At 50.6% G+C, this 23,316-nt stretch overlaps 1 protein-coding gene across 1 annotated transcript in view; it reads left to right on the top strand.

The window, feature by feature from the left end:
• Positions 1–23,316, top strand: part of AFAP1L2 (actin filament associated protein 1 like 2) — a 96,097-nt gene that overhangs the window by 71,022 nt on the left and 1,759 nt on the right. Inside the window, exons 6-17 of the mRNA XM_083149752.1 lie at positions 3,841–4,052; positions 4,227–4,406; positions 7,183–7,272; positions 9,898–9,991; positions 13,593–13,697; positions 15,527–15,738; positions 18,261–18,406; positions 19,494–19,632; positions 19,766–19,984; positions 20,748–20,868; positions 21,992–22,153; positions 23,026–23,216. Coding sequence (XP_083005878.1) covers positions 3,841–4,052; positions 4,227–4,406; positions 7,183–7,272; positions 9,898–9,991; positions 13,593–13,697; positions 15,527–15,738; positions 18,261–18,406; positions 19,494–19,632; positions 19,766–19,984; positions 20,748–20,868; positions 21,992–22,153; positions 23,026–23,216 — 1,871 coding nt within the window. The remainder of the gene's footprint in view (positions 1–3,840; positions 4,053–4,226; positions 4,407–7,182; positions 7,273–9,897; positions 9,992–13,592; positions 13,698–15,526; positions 15,739–18,260; positions 18,407–19,493; positions 19,633–19,765; positions 19,985–20,747; positions 20,869–21,991; positions 22,154–23,025; positions 23,217–23,316) is intronic.

Below are 23,316 nucleotides of genomic sequence, written 5' to 3' on the forward strand. Positions count from 1 at the left end.
AGTTTCATTCCAGCTTCTAAGGTGGGCACATTGTAGGTGGTGTCTTCGTGTGTAATGATCAGCTTCACGGGGAACCCCCAACGGTATCGGATTTCGTGAGCGCGTAGTGCCATAGTGATAGGGGCGAAGGCTCTCCTGTTAGCCAGGGTCGCAGGGGAGAAATCTTGGAACAGTTGGAGGCCTCCCAAAGTGTCGGATCTCTTTGCTTCACGTGCTGCTTTCAAGAGTTGTTCTTTAACTGTGAAGAAGTGGACCCGGAGGAGGGTGTCTTTGGGTAGGTCGGCTGGGATTGTTTTGGGTCTCGGCAAGCGGTGGATGCGGTCGATGAGAAGATCTTTGGGATTAGCGGAGGGAAGAAGTCTGGAGAACAGTGCCGTAGCATAGCCTTCGAGTTCGGCATTGGTCACTGACTCTGGGATGCCCCTGATCTTGATGTTGTTCCGTCTAGACCTGTCCTCCAGGTCCGCGAGCTTGGCTTTGAATTGGGTGATTTCAGTTTGCTGGCGGTCATAAGAAGATATAAGACCATTGTGGGATGCGACCAACTCCTCCATTTTCTTCTCTAGGTGGTCCGTTCTGTCTCCGATCGCCACCAGCTCAGTTTTAACCTCTCGGATGGCCATCTTTAAGTCTTTGGCTATCTCTGCTTGGAATGCAGAGAAGACCTGGCAGAGAGACTTTACTGTGACCGGTTCGTCGGAGTCAGCATCTATACCTGCCAGCCCAGTAGGGGGACCATGCTCCGCATGGACCCCCATGGGGATGTGTGCATGCTGCAAGGGGCTTGTTTGCGGGTGAGGGGCTTGGGAAGTTTTCTTGGCGGACATGCTTATTTTGGTTAGGGCGACCTCCTTGGGTCTCTTTGGAGGCATATTGGAGCTAGGCACTGATTGCGCAGTTGGTGAGCATATAGTATTAATCACCGTGGGGGTTCCTACAACAGGTTATTACTTCATATATAGTGTAAGTTGTAGTCGTCACGGGGCGGCAGCCATAAGATGTGGGTATTCACATTAGAGCCTGAATAGGGGTGCTGCAGATAGGGACTATCTGGGGTGCGCTATGTCACAGCGCCCTAGGGTGAGCTTGGTGGCACTTGTGGTGTTTTGAGAGATGAAATTATCCCTGTGTCTGGGATATGGGCTAATGAGTGTTCAAGGGTTCAGCAGAGTGTTGTATTGGTGCTTAGTGCCTCCGGGGAGATTGAAGCAGGGTGGGCTGTATACAGGTCCCAGAAGTGCGCCCGCAATTGGTAGTGAAAGAGGGGTCTGCAGGTAGTATAGGGAGTAATTCAGCCCTGTGGTTGATGGGTGAGGGTAGCCCCAAGAGGGGTTTTGGAGTCTTGTGGAATAGCTGCTGGGGGCTGCAAGCCCAGGTGGGGATGAGGGGAAAATGGCGGAGCCACGTGGGGTTGCGGTGATGGCCGGGTCCAGCCGCGGCTAGGTAGAGGGTGATAGGCGGCGTGAGGTGCTCCCCGTATGGGGTTAATCCCAGGTAGTGGCGGTCTCCACTTACCAGAGGAGTGAGGGCTCTGTGACACCCGGTGTTAGGGGTTGGACGCCTGCTTCCTTTGATCCGGCGCGCTGCGGGTGAGATGTGCGCTCCGATCCGTCGGTCAGCTCGGCAGCAGGTGAGAGGGCTTGGTGGGAGAGCTTGCTGGGCGGCTAGTCGGCTAGTCGGAGGGCATGGAGGAGTCTCCTGTCGGCCGTGCTGGAGCGTCGTCTGCCGCGTCACCGCTCCGTCTTCCTCCCCGAACTCGAGGCCCCGGCTTCTATCTCCGGACCAGGCCGCAACCTGCAGCAGCACTTAAAAGTGCTGCCCGGCTCTGCGACCTCGGACCAGGTCAGGCGGGGGGTGTAGAGAGGGCTAGTAGGAGGGTGGGGAGGCAATCTGGAGCGGGTAGGGATAATTTAGAGGGGAAAAATCGCTAGGTTATCCAGGAGCTCCGGAGAAGCACGTCTGCTCAGCCAGCGTGCCAGGCCACGCCCCCTGTAGCTAGACTTTTATTGGTTGCCATGGGTAACACCAGAAATTTTGCATTGTGAGAGAATACATCAATGGAATCAATAGAAATATCTTCAGGACCCCAGTAGTCACAAAATGCGCCCATATTCCGTTCCTACCCTGGTGCGCCCACATTCCGTTCCTACCCTGGTGCGCCCACATTCCGTTCCTACCCTGGTGCGCCCACATTCCGTTCCTACCCTGGTGCACCCACATTCCGTTCCTACCCTGGTGCGCCCACATTCCATTCCTACCCTGGCTCCTTATTCCATTCCTACCCTGGTGCGCCCACATTCCATTCCTACCCTGGTGCGCCTACACTCCATTCCTACCCCAGTGCGCCCACATAACGTTCCTACCCTGGTGCGCCCACATTTCATTCCTACCCCGGTGCGCCCACATTCCATTCCTACCCTAGTGCGCCGACATTCCATTCCTACCCTGGTGTGCCCACATTCCATTCCTACCCTGGTGCGCCCACAATCCGTTCCTATCCTGGCGCCTTATTCCATTCCAACCCTGGTGCGCCCACATTCCATTCCAACCCTGGTGCGCCCACATTCCGTTCCTACCCTGGTGCACCCACATTCCGTTCCTACCCTGGTGCGTCCACATTCCATTCCTACCCTGGCGCCTTATTCCATTCCTACCCTGGTGCGTCCACATTCCATTCCTACCCTGGTGCGTCCACATTCCATTCCTACCCTGGTGCGTCCACATTCCATTCCTACCCTGGTGCGCCCACATTCCATTTCTACCCTGGTGCACCCACATTCCATTCCTACCCTGGTGCGCCCACATTCCGTTCCTACCCTGGTGCGCCCACATTCCGTTCCTACCCTGGTGCCTTATTCCATTCCTACCCTGGTGCGCCCACATTCCATTCCTACCCTGGTGCGCCCACATTCCATTCCTACCCTGGTGCGCCCACATTCAGTTCCTACCCTGGTGCGCCCACATTCCATTCCTACCCTGGTGCGCCCACATTCCATTCCTACCCTGGTGCGCCCACATTCCATTCCTACCCTGGTGCGCCCACATTCCATTCCTACCCTGGTGCGCCCACATTCCATTCCTACCCTGGTGCGCCCACATTCCGTTCCTACCCTGGTGCGCCCACATTCAGTTCCTACCCTGGTGCGCCCACATTCAGTTCCTACCCTGGTGCGCCCACATTCCGTTCCTACCCTGGTGTGCCCACATTCAGTTCCTACCCTTGTGCGCCCACATTCCGTTCCTACCCTGGCGCCTTATTCCATTCCTACCCTGGTGCGCCCACATTCAATTCCTACCCTGGTGCGCCCACATTCAGTTCCTACCCTGGTGCGCCTACATTCCATTTCTACCCTGGTGCGCCCACATTCCATTCCTACCCTGGTGCACCCACATTCAGTTCCTACTCTGGTGCGCCCACATTCCGTTCCTACCCTGGCGCCTTATTCCATTCCTACCCTGGTGCACCCACATTCCTTTCCTACCCTGGTGCGCCCACATTCCGTTCCTACCCTGGTGCACCCACATTCCGTTCCTACCCTGGTGCACCCACATTCCGTTCCTACCCTGGTGCGCCCACATTCAGTTCCTACCCTGATGCGCCCACATTCCGTTCCTACCCTGGTGCGCCCACATTCCATTCCTACCCTGGTGCACCCACATTCAGTTCCTACTCTGGTGCGCCCACATTCCGTTCCTACCCTGGCGCCTTATTCCATTCCTACCCTGGTGCGCCCACATTCCATTCCTACCCTGGTGCACCCACATTCAGTTCCTACTTTGGTGCGCCCACATTCCGTTCCTACCCTGGCGCCTTATTCCATGGCCTTTTTTCCTTCACAGAGGACGGAGAGGCGATCAGCAGCTCATATGAGTCCTATGACGAAGAGGAGAACATCAAGGGAAAGTCGGCTGCCCACCAGCACCAGTGGCCGTCGACAGAGGCCTCCATCGAGCTGATGAAAGACGCGACCATCTGCGCATTTCTCTGGAGGAAGAAGTGGCTGAGCCAGTGGACTAAACAACTCTGTGTCATCAAGGACAATAGATTAATGGTAAGCAGAGATGTGCGGCTGATTAATGTTTGGTTAGGAGAACCGATCACCGCCCCCCCCCCCCCCCTGTGTTCCCCCTTATTGCTATACAGCACCCAATAGATTACTTACTGTGTCCTGGATGTATGTAGGTTCCTCAGTCACCTATATAATTGGTTATTTTTCCTTTCTCAGTGCTATAAAAGCTCCAAGGACCACAACCCGCAGCTGGACATCAGTTTAATTGGATGCACCGTGGTCCACAAAGAGAAAAACGATCGCAAGAAAGAGCAGAAGCTGAAGATCACCCCAAGCAATGCTGACGTCATTGTACTGGGCATGCAGAGCAAGGAGCAGGCCTTGCAGTGGCTGAAGGTAGCACATACTACACACTACAGTCATCTATTGCTTTTATCTAACCTAGAACAGGAAGGAGTGGGTCTTGTTAGCCTAGAACAGGACGGGGTGGGTCTTGTTAGCCTAGAACAGGAAGGGGTGGGTCTTGTTAGCCTAGAACAGGAAGGGGTGGGTCTTGTTAGCCTAGAACAGGAAGGGGTGGGTCTTGTTAGCCTGGAACAGGTAGGGGTGGGTCTTGTTAGCCTAGAACAGGAAGGTGGTGGGTCTTGTTAGCCTAGAACAGGAAGGGGTGGGTCTTGTTAGCCTAGAACAGGCAGGGGTGGGTCTTGTTAGCCTAGAACAAGCAGGGGTGGGTCTTGTTAGCCTAGAACAGGAAGGGGTGGATCTTGTTAGCCTAAAACAGGAAGGGGTGGGTCTTGTTAGCCTAAAACATGCAGGTGTGGGTCTTGTTAGCCTAGAACAGGAAGCGTTGGGTATTACTAGCCTGGAACAGGAAGGGGTGGGTCTTGTTAGCCTAGAACAGGAAGGGGTGGGTCTTGTTAGCCTAGAACAGGAAGGGGTGGGTCTTGTTAGCCTAGAACACGCAGGTGTGGGTCTTACTAGCCTGGATCATGCAGGTGTGTGTCTTGTTAGCCTAGAACAGGCAGGTGTGTGTCTTGTTAGCCTAGAACAGGCAGGTGTGTTTCTTACTAGCCTAGAAAAGGCAGGTGGGGTCTTACTAGCCTGGGACAGGCAGGTGTGGGTCATACTAGCCCGGAACATGCAGGTGCGGGTCTTACTAGCCTAGAACAGGCAGGTGTGGGTCTTGTTAACCTAGAACAGGCAGGTGTGGGTCTTGTTACCCTAGAACAGGCAGGTGCGAGTCTTAATAGCCTAGAAAAGGCAGGTGGGGTCTTAATAGCCTAGAACAGACAGGTGCAGGTCTTACTAGCCTAGAACAGGCAGGTGTCGGTCTTGTTAGCCTAGAACAAGCAGGGGAGGGTCTTACTAGCCTAGAAAAGGCAGGTGGGGTCTTGTTAGCCTAGAACATGCAGGTGTGTGTCTTGTTAGCCTAGAACATGCAGGTGTGTGTCTTACTAGCCTGGAAAAGGCAGGTGGAGTCTTAATAGCCTAGAACAGGCAGGTGCGGGTCATACTAGCCTGGAACATGCAGGTGTGGGTTTCACTAGCCTAGAACAGGCAGGTGCGGGTCTTACTAGCCTGGAAAAGGCAGGTGGGGTCTTCATAGCCTAGAACAGGCAGGTGTGGGTCTTACTAGCCTAGAACAGGCAGGTGTGGGTCTTGTTAGCCTAGAACAGGCAGGTGTGGGTCTTGTTACCCTAGCACAGGCAGGTGCAGGTCTTAATAGCCTATAAAAGGCAGGTGGGGTCTTAATAGCCTAGAACAGGCAGGTGTCGGTCTTGTTAGCCTAGAACAAGCAGGGGAGGGTCTTGTTAGCCTAGAACAGGCAGGGGAGGGTCTTGTTAGCCTAGAACAGGCAGGTGCGGGTCTTGTTAGCCTAGAACAGGCAGGTGCGGGTCTTGTTAGCCTAGAACAGGCAGGTGTCGGTCTTGTTAGCCTAGAACAAGCAGGGGAGGGTCTTGTTAGCCTAGAACAGGCAGGTGCGGGTCTTGTTAGCCTAGAACAGGCAGGTGTGGGTCTTGTTAGCCTAGAACAGGCAGGTGCGGGTCTTGTTAGCCTGGAACAGGCAGGTGCGGGTCTTGTTAGCCTAGAACAGGCAGGTGCGGGTCTTGTTAGCCTAGAACAGGCAGGTGCGGGTCTTAATACCATAGATTAGGGGTGTACAGTGCCTTACTGACCTTGCATCATGCACTAGTGTGTTAGCATTCACATTTGCATATCATTTACATATTAATATCCCGAATGTGCCTTAGTGGCCCATTTATTATTAAATATTTGCAGCTGAATATTAAGTACCCCCGTATCCGTAAATCCGTATCACGGATTGGCGGCAGCAGGAATCTACGATACCTGCTGCGAACCCTCACAGGGATGAGATTAATATCGGGCAGCATCGCATCAGGAACCCGGGCTACCACCTTAAATGGGCCCCTTGAATTTAAAGTAATGTCAATGCACAGGCCAAAAAATCTCCAGGTTCAGGAGAATTTACAGCTATCACCGGCCTGCTCAGGTCTCCTTACATTCAGAGATGTTATCCCTCTAACTGCTGAGACTTGTAGTTCAGCAACAGCTGGAGAGCCTCAGGCTGCCTGAGCCAGGTGCAGGACACTCGGATGACAATAAGCGGGACGCCTGGAACCTGATTGTACACATTTACCAGTGTTCTAATAATTCAGGAGCAGATACAGACAGGACCCTTGTTCGGTGCCCCCTCGTAAAACAGGTCTCTCCTTTTGGGGGTCTCCAGGGCCAGGCTTTTGATGTAGAGGAAAATAGACCTACTCTCTCCTAACAAAGGGGCTTTCAGTAAATGGTTCTGATTGAATGGAGATTAATGGAAAATGTCGGTGTAACTTCGGTGCTTTGCTTACTGGGAACATGGTTATAGAGAAACTTCAAACAGCCACAGACAAACGTTGTCAGTCTTCTGCGAAATCTGCCGGACCTAATAAACAGGACGATGAGACAATGTAACCAGCAGACCCTTAGCCATGAACCTGCACTAACTCAATGCTGATGGTAAATGAATAGACATTGGTACAGCCAGGGAGGGTGACTGTTGTCAGGCCGGGCTGCGCTGAGAGATTGCAAGCTCTATAACCCAGGAGTTTCCGAACAGCTAGGACACATTGGACTTGTCATATGATCATTCTTTGCCTCTTTGCCATAGGTTATCCAGGATATCAATGGTCTACAGACAGATGTGTTCTCCGACATCTCATTAGTTACTGCAGACAATCAACGTCTCACCCAGAGCAAGGTATAGTGATGTCACCAGCTCTTACTGACTGGATAGGCTGCATTCTCAGTGATGTCACTGGTTCCTAGTGAAAGGATAAGCTGTATTTTCAGTGATGTCACTGGTTCATAATGCACAAATAGGCTGAACTCTAAGTGATGTCATTGGTTACTAGTGAATGTATATAATGCATTCTTAGTGATGTCACTGATTCCTAGTGATGATTCTCAGTAATGTCACTGGTTCGTAGTGCACAAATAGGCTGCATTATATGTGATGTCATTGGTTACTAGTTAATGTATATAATGCATTCTTAGTGATGTCACTGGTTCCTTGTGATGATTCTCAGTGATGTCACTGGTTCATAGTGCACAAATAGGCTGCATTATAAGTGATGTCATTGGTTACTAGTGAATGTATATAATGCATTCTCAGTGATGTCACTGGTTCCTAGTGATGACTCTCAGTGATGTCACTGGTTCCTAGTGATGACTCTCAGTGATGTCACTGGTTCATAGTGCACAAATAGGCTGCATTATAAGTGATGTTATTGATTACTAGTGAATGTATAGGATGCATTCTCAGTGATCTCACTGGCTCCTAGTGAAGAGATATGGCGGCAAGTTCGGCAGCCATGTAGGATGCCGGCCAATCCCTTACAAGGCATGGTTTTGCCTTGTAAGCGATTGCTCCTTTAAAATAACGGTACTCTTTACCTAGATGGGCGCCAGCGATTGAAATCGCGGGCGTCGGGGGTAAAAATCGCGGTCATCGCGGGTAAATCGGGATGCCCGCGATGACCGCGATTTTCCCATAGGGAACAATGTTAAAAAGGCTGATTGACCGCGATTTTACTGTTAAATGCCTCAATGGACCCGATTTGGCCATAGGAATCAATGTTAAATGGGCCACAGAGCCCAAATAGGCACAATTAACCCTTAAATGTCCCCCCAAATTTTTAACGCCACCCCACGATCCACGCCAACCCGAAGCGTGGCGAGCGCAGCGAGCCCGCGAGGGGCGGCGGTACGCGTCCTCCGACCTTTTCATGCCCTACTATCCACTAGGGCGTGGAGTGAGAATAGAATAGTGTGGCGAGCGCAGCGAGCCACCGAGCCCGAAGCGTGGCGAGCGCAGCGAGCCCCGCGAGGGGACGCGGATACCTTCACAGGTAGACGCGTCCCCTCGCGGGCTTCACAGGTGTCCGCGTCGCCACGGACACCTGTGAAGCCCGCGAGGGGACGCGTATAACTGTGAAGGTATCCGCGTCCCCTCACGGGGCTCGCTGCGCTCGCCACGCTTCGGGCTCGGTGGCTCGCTGCGCTCGCCACACTATTCTATTCTCACTCCACGCCCTAGTGGATAGTAGGGCATGAAAAGGTCGGAGGACGCGTACCGCCGCCCCTCGCGGGCTCGCTGCGCTCGTCACGCTTCGGGTTGGCGTGGATCGTGGGGTGGCGTTAAAAATTTGGGGGGACATTTAAGGGTTAATTGTGCTTATTTGGCCTCTGTGGCCCATTTAACATTGATTCCTATGGCCAAATCGGGTCCATTGAGGCATTTAACAGTAAAATCGTGTCCATCGGGCCTTTTAACATTGATTTCTATGGCAAATCGGGAGCATCGCGTCGCGGGCATCGCGGGTACATTTATGGCCGGCCGCGACGCAACCAACACGATTTCCATGTTTAACATGGGTTTCAATGGGAAATCGCGGGCATCGCGTCGCGGCCAGACATAAATGTACCCGCGATGCCCGCGACGGGCGCCCAACTAAGTAAAGAGTACCAAAATAACATCCGACTTTGGCCGACATCCTGCACGGCTTCCCCTAGGCTGCACTCTCAGTGGGTGCCGGACGGGGTCCTGACAGTCGGGATCCCGACAGTCATTAACCCGACGTCGGGATCCCGACTGTTAAAACACCGACGGCCGGGTTCCCGACGGCCGTCTGCTATTTTCCCTTGTGGGGGTCCACGACCCCCATAGAGGGAGAATAGAATAGCGGGGCTTTGTTGCGCTGGCCACGCTGTCTGACACCGGCCAGTCGGGATCCCGACTGTCGGTGAAACATACCACACCCCTCTCAGTGATGTCACTAGTTCCTAGTGACTGGATAGGCTGCACTCTCAGTGATGTCACTAGTTCCTAGTGACTGGATAGGCTGCACTCGCAGTGATGTCACTGGCTTCTAGAGAATGTATAGGCTGCACTCTCAGTGATGTCACTGACTCCTATGTAATGGTTAGAGGAGGTGGATAGACAGTACTTGCCTGGGAGTTCCAATGTGTGACAGTGACAGGATGCAGAGGATAGGGGTATGGGTCATAGGGTTGACACAATGAAGGTCGACCACTAAAGGTCGATAGGGCTTAGGTCAACATATGAAATCTGTCGACATGGCTAAGGTTGACAGGGTCGGAAGGGCGACACAAGCATTAGGTCGACAGTGGGAAGGTCGACACCTTTAGTCCGACCTAATGTATGTCGACCTTCATAGTGTCAACCTAACGACAGTATCCCGAGGATGGAAACCTTTCCTATTGTGACAAATGTTCCTCTCACTGGTCTCTCAGCACCAGCACTGTATACAGGTCATACTGTTATACACAAGCAGCGTCCTGCTAACATTCTGCTTGTTCACAGGTGGAAGGGACGGACCGACACTCCGCAGCATCAGAGAGTGGGAGCAGCACAGACGGGCCCCCCGACACACCTGAGGTTAAGGAAGTAAAGGAAGGTAAACAAACATCGGAGCAGCAAACGGTCTGTAATCCGTCCTGCACGAGTACATACTGACCAAGTCTCTAATTTTATGTTAGTTGACCATGTTAAATCCTCAGAAATATAAGTGCCCAAAATTTTCTCAGAATGCTGAAAAAACAACAATTGTCACTGAGAATTTTTGTAAATTTTTATCGTTGTGCAGTGGAGAGCATTCTAACTAGTTGTATCTCCGTCTGGTATGGGAATTGTACTGTTGCAGAACGGAAGTCAATCCAGAGGGTAATTAAACTGGCCCAACAGATAATGGGTACTACTCTCCCCTCTGCTGATGACATTCAGCGGAAGCGTTGTCTGCGTAGGGCGCATAATATCTTAAAAGATGGTACCCACCCGGCTAATGGGTTGTTTGTATTACTGACATCGGGTAGACGGTTTAGTTGCCTAAGGAATAGGACCAGTAGGATGAGAAACAGTTTTTTTCCAAGGGTAATTTTAGAATTAAATGCTAGTTTGGGTCATGGGGGGAGGGTAATTGGGACTTAAGTTTTATGGTAAATTATCTGTGGATCATTTTTGTATTTTATTATATGTATGTATTTGGATGGATGCTAAACTGAATTTTGTCACCCTAATTGGGGTGATGACAATAAAGACGTATCTAATCTAATCTAAATACAGAGTTGCACTGCACTGCAGCACGGCTTCTGTATACAGTACGCTTGGTTAGATCCTTATCATCATCATCCTGAAGTACCCATCTACACTGGGTACAAATGTGACTCCTGGAAACCAGACGCATCTCCACTTCCATCCAGGTCTGCTTAGCCCGCTGCTCCTTTGTCGCGTCCTCCGTGCGCTTCGCTAAAGTGACAAAGCTCCGTAGAAGCCCAGTTACACCTCTGCGTGTACAACAGGAATTTGGCTGTCCCTGCATCCATAGGCAAACACAGGGCGGTCGGTTGCCTTAAAACCCCCATGGTCATTACTAGGTTGGTTCTTCTACCGCTCCCCCAGACTCCTGCACCTGCTCCAATGTTCCGCTGAGTAGGAGATTGTGGACTGTGTTCCTGCATTGCCCATGCTTGTACACAGATATGTCCTCATACATTCCCCTTCAATGCTCTATGCAGTGGGAGATGTCTGGCGTGATATCATCATTATTATACGAGGACAAGGCCGCCTTAATATAACATACTCGATAGTGGTCCTTCTCCTCCCCCGCTGGCTGCAGAGAGCGTGTTTTGGGGGTTCATTCTCCTGTTCATAGCTCCTGATCGTAACGGTTATTGGTCGTTTCTGATAACACTTGTGGTCCAGATCATGGAATTATTTATTATTAATATTTCTTAGTGATGGAAAGTGCAGAATTTCAGCTTCCAATTCTGGTCACGCCTAGAGCCGGAACCTGTTTATCGTCCTACGAACCAATCTTCAGTGTAGTTTACAGATTTCACTAAAATCCTCAGCGGAATTCTGAGTAAATAAAGGTTGGTGCCAACTAGAGCATAAGGTCAGTCTCCAGTTGGAAAAAAAGAGACCAGCGGCCAGTTCAGCTCCAAGAAAAATATTTGACTAAACAAAATAAAAGATAAGTTTAAAAGAAAAACTCATTAAAAAAATAATAAAGAATAAAAACTCCCTGGTTAAATCGGGTCCCATTCTGTACACTGAAAATTCCACCAATTCATTGGACTCAAGAGTAGGATTTCTCATTGATTTGCAACATAGTACGAAGGTAGCGAGTAATCTCTGGGCTATGCAGGCAAACATTGGGTATAAGTGGCCAGATAATCAGCATTCCGGGCTCATTGATGCTTTATAAGTACAGTAGTTGGAAAATAAATCAAGTATATCTGAATGATTGCTGAGCTGCAGCCCGGAGGTCCCCTAGCGCAGACTTCTTCAACTCAGGATGCCGGCAGCCAATTAAAATGCAGCACCAGCCGGTGAGCCAATCAGAGCTCACGTACTGGCAGCTGCTCTGATTGGTTGCCGGGACGCGAGCTATGATTGGCTCAAAAGCCAGTGCAGCATTTTAATTGGCCGCTGGCGTCCTGGGTTAAATAAGTCTGCGCTCCAGGACCTGCTTTGTTCAGCACACTGAGCGCAGCGCAGAGGAGGCAGTTGGGGTTGCAGTGGGCAAAATTAGCTGCCAGGGTCCTTCCAGGTGCCGGAGCCCAGGACAGCTGTACCCACAGCACCCCCCTATTGGGTCCTTCCAGGTGCCGGAGCCCAGGACAGCTGTACCCACAGCACCCCCCTATTAGGTCCTTCCAGGTGCCGGAGCCCAGGACAGCTGTACCCACAGCACCCCCCTATTGGCGGCCCTGATGATTGACTTGCTGCAGTAAATCTGGTCATTGCTTGCATAATATTCAGCAATACAGATACGTAAACAGGCCATTTTTATCTGCGATCGGCCGAAAAATCATTCGATGGTAGGTGAACATCGTATGATTTATCGCCCGTACAGTGTACATTCACACAGTGGCAGGCGTTCGTTCGCCCAGCAGCCAAGCTGAATCACCCCCTAACTGCAATCTGCTATAATTCTGCAGAAATTGGGGAATCAGACATTTGATTGAAAAACACCTGTTTAAGGGGGAGATGTATCCAACCATATATATATATATATATATATATATATATATATATATATATAAAGCGAAGAGAGATAAAGTACCAGCCAATCAGCTAAATGCCTTGTTACAGGTTGTGTGTGAAAATGTCAGCAGCTGGTTGGATTACTTTATCTCTCTCCAATTTTTTGAGGCATCTCACCACTAAATAATGAAGTTGGAGCCCTTATTTGTTGTTACATGTGAGTGCTGCCCTCTGGTGGTCATGGGAGTCTTTAACGCTTCTGTGCTGGTAGAAACCATTATCCCTAATTTCGGTTTGATTTCAAATATGTATTTTTTTTTTAGTTTATTCCTTTTTGCTTTCATTATGGTGGCACTAAGTAGCTGGAACATTATCTCTGTCCACTTTATCTCTCTCTCCAATCTTTGATGCAATGCAATATCTATCTATCTATCTATCTATCTATCTATCTATCTATCTATCACGTGTAACATTGGGAAGGTCAAAAACATTAGAAATGGGGCAACTTCCATCCCCTGGGTCGGACGCAGCATAATAAAGTGCTCCCAGCTTGTTGCACTGACTGTCCCTTTGTCAGGCCGATAATAATATTACACTACAGGACATCTCAGTCCGGCCCGACAAAGGCCCTTTGTGCCGTCAGTTTGGCCTCCGTGGGCAATTATAAAGGAGCCGTAGGAAGGAACAAATTAAAATCCAGAAGCGGAATCCTGAGTCCCATTCAGAGGAAAGCGTCTGACCTCGCATTGGTCCCTAATGATTGTATTAATCTCGTTAGCCCTCGTTTGGGGGTCATTCAGCTGTTAAATATGGGCGCAGCTGAATGAGCGCGACACTATGATTTGTCTGTCATGCGGGGTCATAGAGCATTCTGGGTAAAGTACGCACAGCGCCATAGAGCCGAACCGTCACTCTTACCACTGGGACCATTGTATTGGTCATACAGGACTGTATGTGACATGTATGTAGGTGCCTTGTAGTTCGTGTGACCCCTTCTCTCTGTTTCACAGTTAAGAAGAAAGGTCCCTCCGGCCTGAAGCTCAGCAACCTCATGAATCTGGGAAGAAAGAAGTCAGCCTCTATGGAGAGCCCAGAGAAGACCCTCGAGACCTCCAGTAAGTTCTCATAATAAACCCATTTGCTGCCCTGTAACATGATGGACTGGTGGGTCCACGGTGACCCTGGGGACTGTAACATAACGGACTGGTGGGTCCACGGTGACCCTGGGGACTGTAACATGACGGACTGGTGGGTCCACGGTGACCCTGGGGACTGTTATGACAATATAATTATAGAATAGCGCAAGAGGGAGTCTGGCACAGTCATAGGTGTGGCATCTGGTGCAGTCACAGGCAGGGTGTCTGGCACAGTCACAGGCAGGCAGGGCATCTGGCACAGTCATAGGCAGGCAGGGCATCTGGTGCAATCATAGGCGGGGAGTCTGGCGCAGTCACAGGCGGGGCATCTGGCACAGTCACAGGCAGGCAGGGCATCTGGTGCAATCATAGGCGGGGAGTCTGGCGCAGTCACAGGCGGGGCATCTGGCACAGTCACAGGCAGGGCATCTGGAGGAGTCATAGGCGCCGAGTCTGGCATAGTCACAGGCGGGGCATCTGGCACAGTCATAGGCGGGGCATCTGGCACAGTCATAGGCAGGCAGGGCATCTGGTGCAATCATAGGCGGGGAGTCTGGCGCAGTCACAGGCGGGGCATCTGGTGCAGTCATAGGTGTGGCGTCTGGTGCAGTTACAGGCAGGCAGGGCATCTGGCACAGTCATAGGCAGGCAGGGCATCTGGTGCAATCATAGGCAGGGCGTCTGGCGCAGTCACAGGCGGGGCATCTGGCGCAGTCACAGGCGGGGCATCTGGCGCAGTCACAGGCGGGGCATCTGGCGCAGTCACAGGCGGGGCATCTGGCGCAATCATAGGCGGGGCGTCTGGCGCAGTCACAGGCGGGGCATCTGTCGCAGTCACAGGCGGGGCGTCTGGCGCAGTCACAGGCGGGGCGTCTGGCGCAGTCACAGGCGGGGTGTCTGGCGCAGTCACAGGCGGGGTGTCTGGCGCAGTCATAGGCGGGGCATCTGGCGGTCACAGGCAGGCAGGGCATCTGGCGCAGTCACAGGCGGGGAGTCTGGCGCAGTCACAGGCGGAGCATTTGGCGCAGTCACAGGCGGGGCATCTGGCGCTATCACAGGCGGGAAGTCTGGCGCAGTCACAGGCGGGGCATCTGGCGCAGTTTCGGGCTGGGCGTCTGGCGCAGTGACAGGCGGGGCGTCTGGCGCAGTGACAGGCGGGGCGTCTGGCGCAGTGACAGGCGGGGCGTCTGGCGCAGTGACAGGCGGGGCGTCTGGCGCAGTGACAGGCGGGGCGTCTGGCGCAGTGACAGGCGGGGCGTCTGGCGCAGTCACAGGCAGGCGTCTGGCGCAGTCATAGGCGGGGAGTCTGGCGCAGTCACAGGCAGGCAGTGCATCTAGTGCAGTCACAGGCGGGGAGTCTGGCGCAGTCACAGGCGGGGAGTCTGGCGCAGTCACAGGCGGGGAGTCTGGCGCAGTCACAGGCGGGGAGTCTGGCGCAGTCACAGGCGGGCGTCTTTAGGAGTAACAAGCAGGGCGTCTGGCGTAGTCACACGCAGGGCAAACCCATGCATGTGTAACTACGGGCACTGCAGAGCGGCCTGGCACTGCCACATAGGGCTGACCCTTGTACCCATCACCCCATAACTGTCGCTCCCTTAGGCCACTGCCCGGTTCCTATAGGAACTCTGTCTGATCACTTGCAGAGGTACTTATATGTTAGTTGGGCGCCCACTAAGCTATTTGCTTCATTTTCCGCGGGGCTCGCCACGCTTCGGGCTCGGTGGCTCGCTACAGTATATAGAATCAACTCCATGCCGACATGGAGTAACTATAGTGGGCGCCCAACTAACATATAAGTACCCTTGCAGATTACCTGAATGTACTGGTAAACAGCCAGTGGAAATCTCGCTACTGCTGCGTGAAGGACGGCCAACTCCACTTCTACCAGGACAGGAGCAAGTGTAAGAACGCCATCCATCCGGTGTGCCTGACGGGCTGCGACATCATACCCCAGCCCACCCCGGACCACCTGTACTCCTTCCGGATCCTGCATAACGGGGAAGAGCTGGCCACACTCGAGGTAACGTTCTCAGCAATAACTGCAGCAAAATTAATCAAAAACATTTCCTGGGCAAATTTGAAAATGATTTCTATTCGCACCACTGAGTTATAGTCAGCCATTACTGGGGTACAACGGTCACCATTATCCTATGTACCCCAGTCCCCTGCTGGAAACTTCGATCTGCAGGCACGAAGGGTCTGGAGCATGAGATTAAATGACAACCAACCGTCCAATCAGGAGTCTCTTATAACTGTCTGTTACACATCAGACCCCTCCCCTCTAGTAATGACCAATTACTAACCAGCAGGGATAAAGGAGCAAGGGGGCCTACTACCCCATAAGTGCTGGGCATCTAATGGGCATGACACCTCCCAATGTATTAACAGGGATACACAAAAGCCAGAACCTATTTAAATTCATGATATTTAATATTTATTAAAATATAAGGTACTCTTTACTTAGAACGGTGCCCACGATTTTGATCGTAGGCATCGTCAGTAAAATATCACGGGCATTGAATGCACTAAAAAATCGGGTGCGATGCGACCGACGCAATGCCCGCGATTTCCTATAGGGAACAATGTTAAATGTCTCAATTGACCCAATTTTCCTGTTCAATGCCTCAATTGACCCGATTTTTCCATAGGAAACAATGTTAAATGGCCCACAGAGGCCAAATAGGCACCCTGAAGTGTGAAATGGCCCCCACAATTGTTAACGCCACCCCACGATCAACGTGAACCCGAAGCGTGGCGAGCGCAGCGGTACGCGTCCTACGACCTTTTCATACCCCCACTATCCACGTCGGCGTGGAGAATATAAAGTGTGGCGAGCGCAGCGAGCCAGAAGCGTGACGAGGGGACGCGGACAGCTGTGAAGCCCGCGAGGGGACGCGTATACCTGTGAAGGTATCCACTGCGCTCGCCACGCTTCGGGCTCGCCACACTTTCTATTCTCAACTCCACGCCGACGTGGATAGTGGGGGTATGAAAAGGTCTTAGGACGCGTACCGCCGCCCCTCGCGGGCTCGCCACGCTTCGGGTTGACGTTGATTGTGGGGTGGCGTTAACAATTGTGGGGGCCATTTCACACTTCAGGGTGCCAATTTGGCCTCTGTGGCCCATTTAACATTGTTTCCTATGGAAAAATCGGGTCAATTGAGGCATTGAACAGGAAAATCGGGTCAATTGAGACATTTAACATTGTTCCCTATGGGAAATCGCGGGCATCGCATCGGTCTCATCGCACTTGATTTTTTAGTGCATTCAATGCCCGAGATGGCCACGATGGGCGCCCTTCTAGGTAAAGAGTACCAAATATAATAATCAGGGAAGCAGGGGATGGCGGTGGGGTAGGGGGTGTTAAAAGGTATCTTAGCCCTAGCTTGAAGGAGAATTTCAATCACTCACCCCAACATGACCCCTTCCAGGGGTTATAGGGGGTTATTCTGGTTTATAAGCTCGCATGCGAGCACAATGTTTTTCATCTGCGCATGTGCTTGCGCCGGGCGCTCGCACCCAACAGTACAGGTGGCGCAGGGAGGCGACGTGTAGTCATGCCCATGGAAACACCCAGCGTTATATGGGTGTTCCTATGCAAACGCTGACGTTCCCATGCTAATGTGGCCGCGGCGATGGGCAGCCGCCCGCCCTGTCCTTACACAGGGCACACTCAAACCTATACCACCTAAGAGGGTCTTCGTTTTGCGCGTGCGCTACCACGTCATTACATGGTCGGATTGTATGCAAAACATTCAATCGCAGCCGTGTGGGCGAATTCGCCCTGTGGAGGGGGTCGGGCGGCAATGCGAATGTCGGGCTTTAAATCAAACACAGCAATGCGTATGAAACCAGAATAAGGTCCATAGTGTGTTTTGGTCCAACACAAATGCTTGGCTGTAACCTCAAAACTTAAAGTGCCACTCAGCAGTGCCCTTAATATGAGTACCGCTCAGTGATGAGCTCCGCCTCCGGCCTGCTGAGAAGCCTCTACCATACCGCCCTCTGCTGGAAACACCATGTATCTACACGCACAGCGCATTCTCCCTCCCAGCCGTCCGAGTTATAGCGCAGCCAGGGTAATAGTCACTTCCTCCCGCAGCGTAAACACTGAAAGTTTACTGTAAACTGTGTCCTGTAAACAAGTTGTATTTCTCCTCTCACTTTCTGTGGCCTCTGTGCCTGTATTTATGTTGTCGTCACGTCAGTACAAACATTTCAGGACATTTCTGTTTTTGTTTTTTTTAAAGACACCGGAGGAGATGTATCAAATCTCGGTGCAAAATAAAGCAGCCAATGAGCTACTAATTGTCATTTATCTACAAAATGACAGTGAGAAGCTGATTGGAGGATTTTGGCAACATTTCCACTTTACCTCTCTCCAAGCCTTGACACACCTCCCCCACCGTGTTTCTCCCAGATGATATTAGCACGTATACTGTATATATCTCAGTTATGTCAGAGGGGGATGATGCGATGACTCTCCACCATCTGGCGGCACTTACGCTGTGTGCTGTAGTGACGCCCGCTGTTTATATGCAGGCCAAGTCTTCGGAGGACATGGGCCACTGGCTGGGCCTCCTCCTGTCTGAATCTGGCTCAAAGACGGACCCAGAAGAATTTAATTATGACTATGTGGATTCTGAGCGAGTTTCCTGCATTGTCAGCGCAGCCAAGAACTCCTACTTGTAAGTCTACAACGTTTCCATTCATCGCATGCAAATGACTCCTTCTGCATAGGCGCACACTGTCCCCTCGCCCGAATTTGCAGGCAGCGGGGGCCGCTGGGAGAAGTGAGGGGGTGCAGACGGAGCATATTTCAATATACAACTATGTGTCCACCAAAAAGATGCATGTGTAATAAAAGTGCAAATGGGTAGAGGCAACATTGTGGACCCTTGGCAAAGCACTGGGGACCCCTACACACCCATTCACGGGAATAAATGAAAATAAAATCCAAATTTACTCCTGTGGTCCTGTACAATCTCTCTACATGCTTTCCTGCAGTGAAGGGCTGTGAACACTCTGATTGGTGGGCGGCTGGAGCTAGCCACCAATCAGCATGCTGATTCACTGGCTGCAAACTGGGAGACAGGTAGAGAATGATGCACTCTGATTGGTGGATAGCTCAAGCAGTCCACCAATCAGCATTCTGACAGCTCTTCACTGTCTGGCTGCAGGCCCAGAGGCATGTATCAAACGATGCCGGCTCGTTCACAATAAGAGCAGCCCTCCTAGAATTGCTGCCCGATGTGATGGCCCATGTTACGTAATGACATTGCAAATGCCCAAATACACAACATAGGACAGTGCTTGGTTGGCATATATAATACATTTAAAAATTACACTAAAAATGTCAAATTATAATTAAACACTATTGCAAAATACAAATGCATATACATTAATACAGATATCTGATATTCTTCCGCTTGTTGAGTAATGTTTATAGGCCGACACAAGTTCATATAATGTCACAGCAGAAATAATGGATTATGACCCATCCGCTGGAGAGGTCAGTGCGCAATCGTCCAAACAGAAGTGACGCAATCACCATCCGTAGGTCACGTGCTCCGTGGGAACCGCCAATCTGCATCAAATAAAACAGATTGTCGCATTATTACTGCTACTTACATGTTGTATTCAATTGTTTGAGGGTTTTATTTTGCTAACTGAACAATACAAAGTAACGACCCATTATTTAAAAATAAAATCTATATAATTACTTTACAATTACTCATCGCAGCCTCTACTGAATTGTGCACCGCTTCTTTGCAGCCTGATGCAGAGGAAATATTCGGAGCCCAACACTTACATTGATAACCCGCGCAATGGGAGGAGTCAGCAGGATGACCTGTACGATGACGTTGATGTGTCGGACTCAGTGATGAGTGACGACGTAGCTCAATATACCAAGGTCCGTCCCGGTGGTAATATGGTACATTTTAAGGGCAATCTTTTTTCAAGCCAAAAACCTGGGTGTACGCTGGATCCACATTTTGGTCCGTTTGCCATGTGGTTGCATGTAATCACTTCTATTTCCTACACAGAAAGAAGACCCCAAAGCAGAGGTGCGAGTGGGGGAGATGGAAGATAACACTTACCTGGATCTGTTACCGGCGAGATCCTCCCAGCACAGCGCCGGGGTAATCGCTGAGACATGTTCGGCTCTAGAAACCCCTCAGGTCCCAGACAAGGACCACAGCAAAGAGAAGGCACCGGAACCTGAGACGTGCAGGGGCCAGGAGCCCCCCTGTCCCATCCGCGAGGTGAGAGACATTTGGGTTCATATATTTCCCAGTGGGCTATCAGACTCCTGCGATGGCAACTGATCAATAATTAAATGTTGCCAGAACTTTACCTTGGCTCAGAGCATTGTGACCTCAGAGCAACTGGGCAAAACCATGGTGCGCTGTAGGGGGGCAGATGTAACATGTGCAGAGAGAGATAGATTAGGGTGGGGTGTTACCAATCCGAAATCTAAACTGCAGTGTAATGTATAAAGCTACATGCAAATGTATTTATTTACCCTGCACAGAAAACATAACTGTATTAGCTCCCATTGTATTGCAACAAGGGGCCGGATGTAATGCAGTAAGTAAAGCAATAAAGCAAGTCACTTCATGTCTGAAACAGACCATGGGTCCGATGTGATGCAGTGCCGAACTTGGACTTTTTTTTTTTTTTTTAAAGGGGCAATCATTTATAAGGTAAAACCATGCTTTGTAATTGATTGTCCCTTTAAAAAAACTTCTGAGTTCGACTTTCATCCCACACGGCCATCGGACTCGCACTACATTACATCTGGCCTATGTTGTGTTCCAGGCGCAAAGGGACTTTTTTTATTTCCCTTTACTTTCAAACATGAATTGGGCTCACAGTGCGGAAGCTTTCTTTATGTACCGACATTGATTAAATGACCATGTTTCCCATAACTACTGAGCGAGTATTAGCCCTAAAATCCCATTATCTCATGGACAATTCTCGCCAAGTAATAAATGACGAGAGTAAGACGTATTTCTCATCTCATAGGAAACGGAGCAACGCAAAGAGGAGCCGACCCCTGACCTTCAGGTGAAAACAATGCCCGCAGTCACCTCCAGTCCGCTGCTGGGGAAAAACAAGGCTGAAAAATCCAGGCTGGGCAGCCCAGGTGGGTCGTACGATAGTGGCAGAGATCTGATGAGACGACGTCACTTCTCTCGGGAAGAAGTCAAAAAATAGACAGTCATTGGCAGACAGTCTAAATACCGACATGAGTTTTTCATGATTTCTTCTTTGAAATCGACTTGTTCTTACTTCATGATCCAAGTGGGCATAGAGGTAGGTTATAATAGTGTGCTGATCGCAGCGAGGCGCCGTGCCCGGAACATGGCGAGCTCAGCGAGGGGACGTGGTGTCCATGTTAACGGACATAGGCACACAAAAAAATCACGTCGACTTTTTGAATGTTGGCATTTTGACTGTGTCCGAAAAAAATTTTATTCAGCATTTACCTGTTCACTACAGTGGATTTACAGTAACTTTACACCAGACATTGGGGCAGTTACATGTATCCGCATTTTGGGCCTGCTTCTGAAATGGGCGCACTGCTGATTTGGGACGCCTGCATGTAGACTGGGATTGCTAGTTATATCACCACCACATACTGTGGGCCTGATTCTGGTTCACTTGCAACAGAAAATTTTCTCTCTAATGGTCCATTAGGTCAAAACCATGTGCACTGCAGGTGGGGCAGATGTAACGTGTGCAGAGAGAGTTAGATTTGGGCGGGGTTTGTACTTCAAACTGATATCTCTGCACAGAAACAAAATAACACCCATATCTAACTCTCTCTTCACGTTACATCTGCCCCCTACAGTGCAGATGGTTTTGTCTATTAGAGAGAGAATTTGCTTTTGCAAGTGAACCAGAATCAGGGCCTGTGTCACTGCAGTAACACATGGTAACTGCAGGACTGTATCACTTGTGGTAGCAGTTTGTTTTTTTGGGAACATTATACAGACATCGATTAAAACCAGTGCGGGGGGGGGGGGGTGTGTAACAGACACCCAGCAACCAATCCAATTCTGCCATTTGCTTTGTATCATTTAGCAGACATCTGATTGGATGGTGTTATGTTACAGCACTCGTTTCCCAGTGACCTTTGCACCTGATTTCACAAATGACCCCCAATATGTTTTGCCGTTCCCAGTGACTGCTTTATACTGTATATGAGTTAATATATTAGAGATGGTGCCAGATTTGAGCCTGATCACCTCTCTTTCACCCATCAGCCATTGAAACCAAACTGGGCAAGAACCGCACGGAGGCCGAAGCCAGGAGATTCACACAGGTGAAGGAGCGGCTGGAGAGGGAGCGAGAGGAGATCCGGGAGCAGCTGGCGCAGCTCCGAAAGGAAAGGCGAGAGCTGAAGGAAAGCATCGCCAACTGCACGGGTGGGTGCCCGTCCTTTATTACTACCATAGTGAGGGAGGTTTGCAGGGTGTAATTGTCCTTTATTACTGCTGTAGGAGGAAGGTTCTAGTGACCACCAAGGACATCCATTATGTATATTGTAGAAAGAAGGTTTTAGATTATGGTATATGGGTCTAAAGACCACCAATGGCATCCCTTATTTATACTGTAGGGGGAAGGTTCTAGATCACATGTCTTCAACCTGTGGCCCTCCAGATGTTGTGGAACTACATTTCCCAGCATGTCCTGACAGTTTTGGCATGCTCTTATAGGAAAAAATGTGGCAATGCATGTTGGAACATGTAGTTTCACAACATCTGGAGGGCCACAGGTTGAAGACCCATGTTCTAGATTATGGTATCCGGTTCTAATGACCACCAAGGACATAATCATCCCTTATTTATATTGTAGAAGGAAGGTTCTAGATCATTGTATCAGCTTCTGCATTCCCAATAAGACCAGTAAATTACCCATCCGGTCATACTGGTGTCCAGTGATCAGTAAAGGGGTTGGGTTCTATATTGATACCCTGAGTCCCGGCCTATGATACCAGGAGCATGTCTGTCCTTTTCTACCACTCTGGGAATGGAGGTTCTGGATGAATATATCTGGTTCTGGGTTCCCAATGACACCAGTACCAGGTCCATCCTGTCATACTGGTTTCCAGAGATCAGTAATGGAAGCGTTCTGTACTAATCCCTGGATCTCCTTCCTCTGCCCCCGACTCTGAGCCCCCCAGCGATGGGCAGACATACGATAGTAAGATAGGGAAAGGCCTGATGCGGGGATACAGCGGGACAGATGTGACGCAGCCGCCTGTATACCTAATGGCTGTAATATGTGTCTATGACAGACAAGAAGCTGCTCCACGACCTGGAGGAGATGCTGAAGAGCAAAGAGGAAGAGTGCAAGGAGCGAGAGAACCACCGGGTGGACCTCGAGCTACAAATCGTGGAGGTCAAGGACAACCTAAGGAAGGCGGAGCTCGGGCCGGTGACCCTGGGGACTACAGTGGATCCGGCCCACCTGGACAGCATCACAAGTGTGAGTATCATAGTGAGGGTGTGGGCAATATTGGTCCAATTACCAGGTAGAATTAACAATGGGAGTAACTACAGTTAAACATGTTGTCCTCTTATTGGGT

The sequence above is a fragment of the Crinia signifera genome, chromosome 6 (assembly GCF_055691185.1).
Source record: "Crinia signifera chromosome 6, ASM5569118v1, whole genome shotgun sequence".
NCBI classification, from domain to species: Eukaryota; Metazoa; Chordata; class Amphibia; order Anura; family Myobatrachidae; genus Crinia; species Crinia signifera.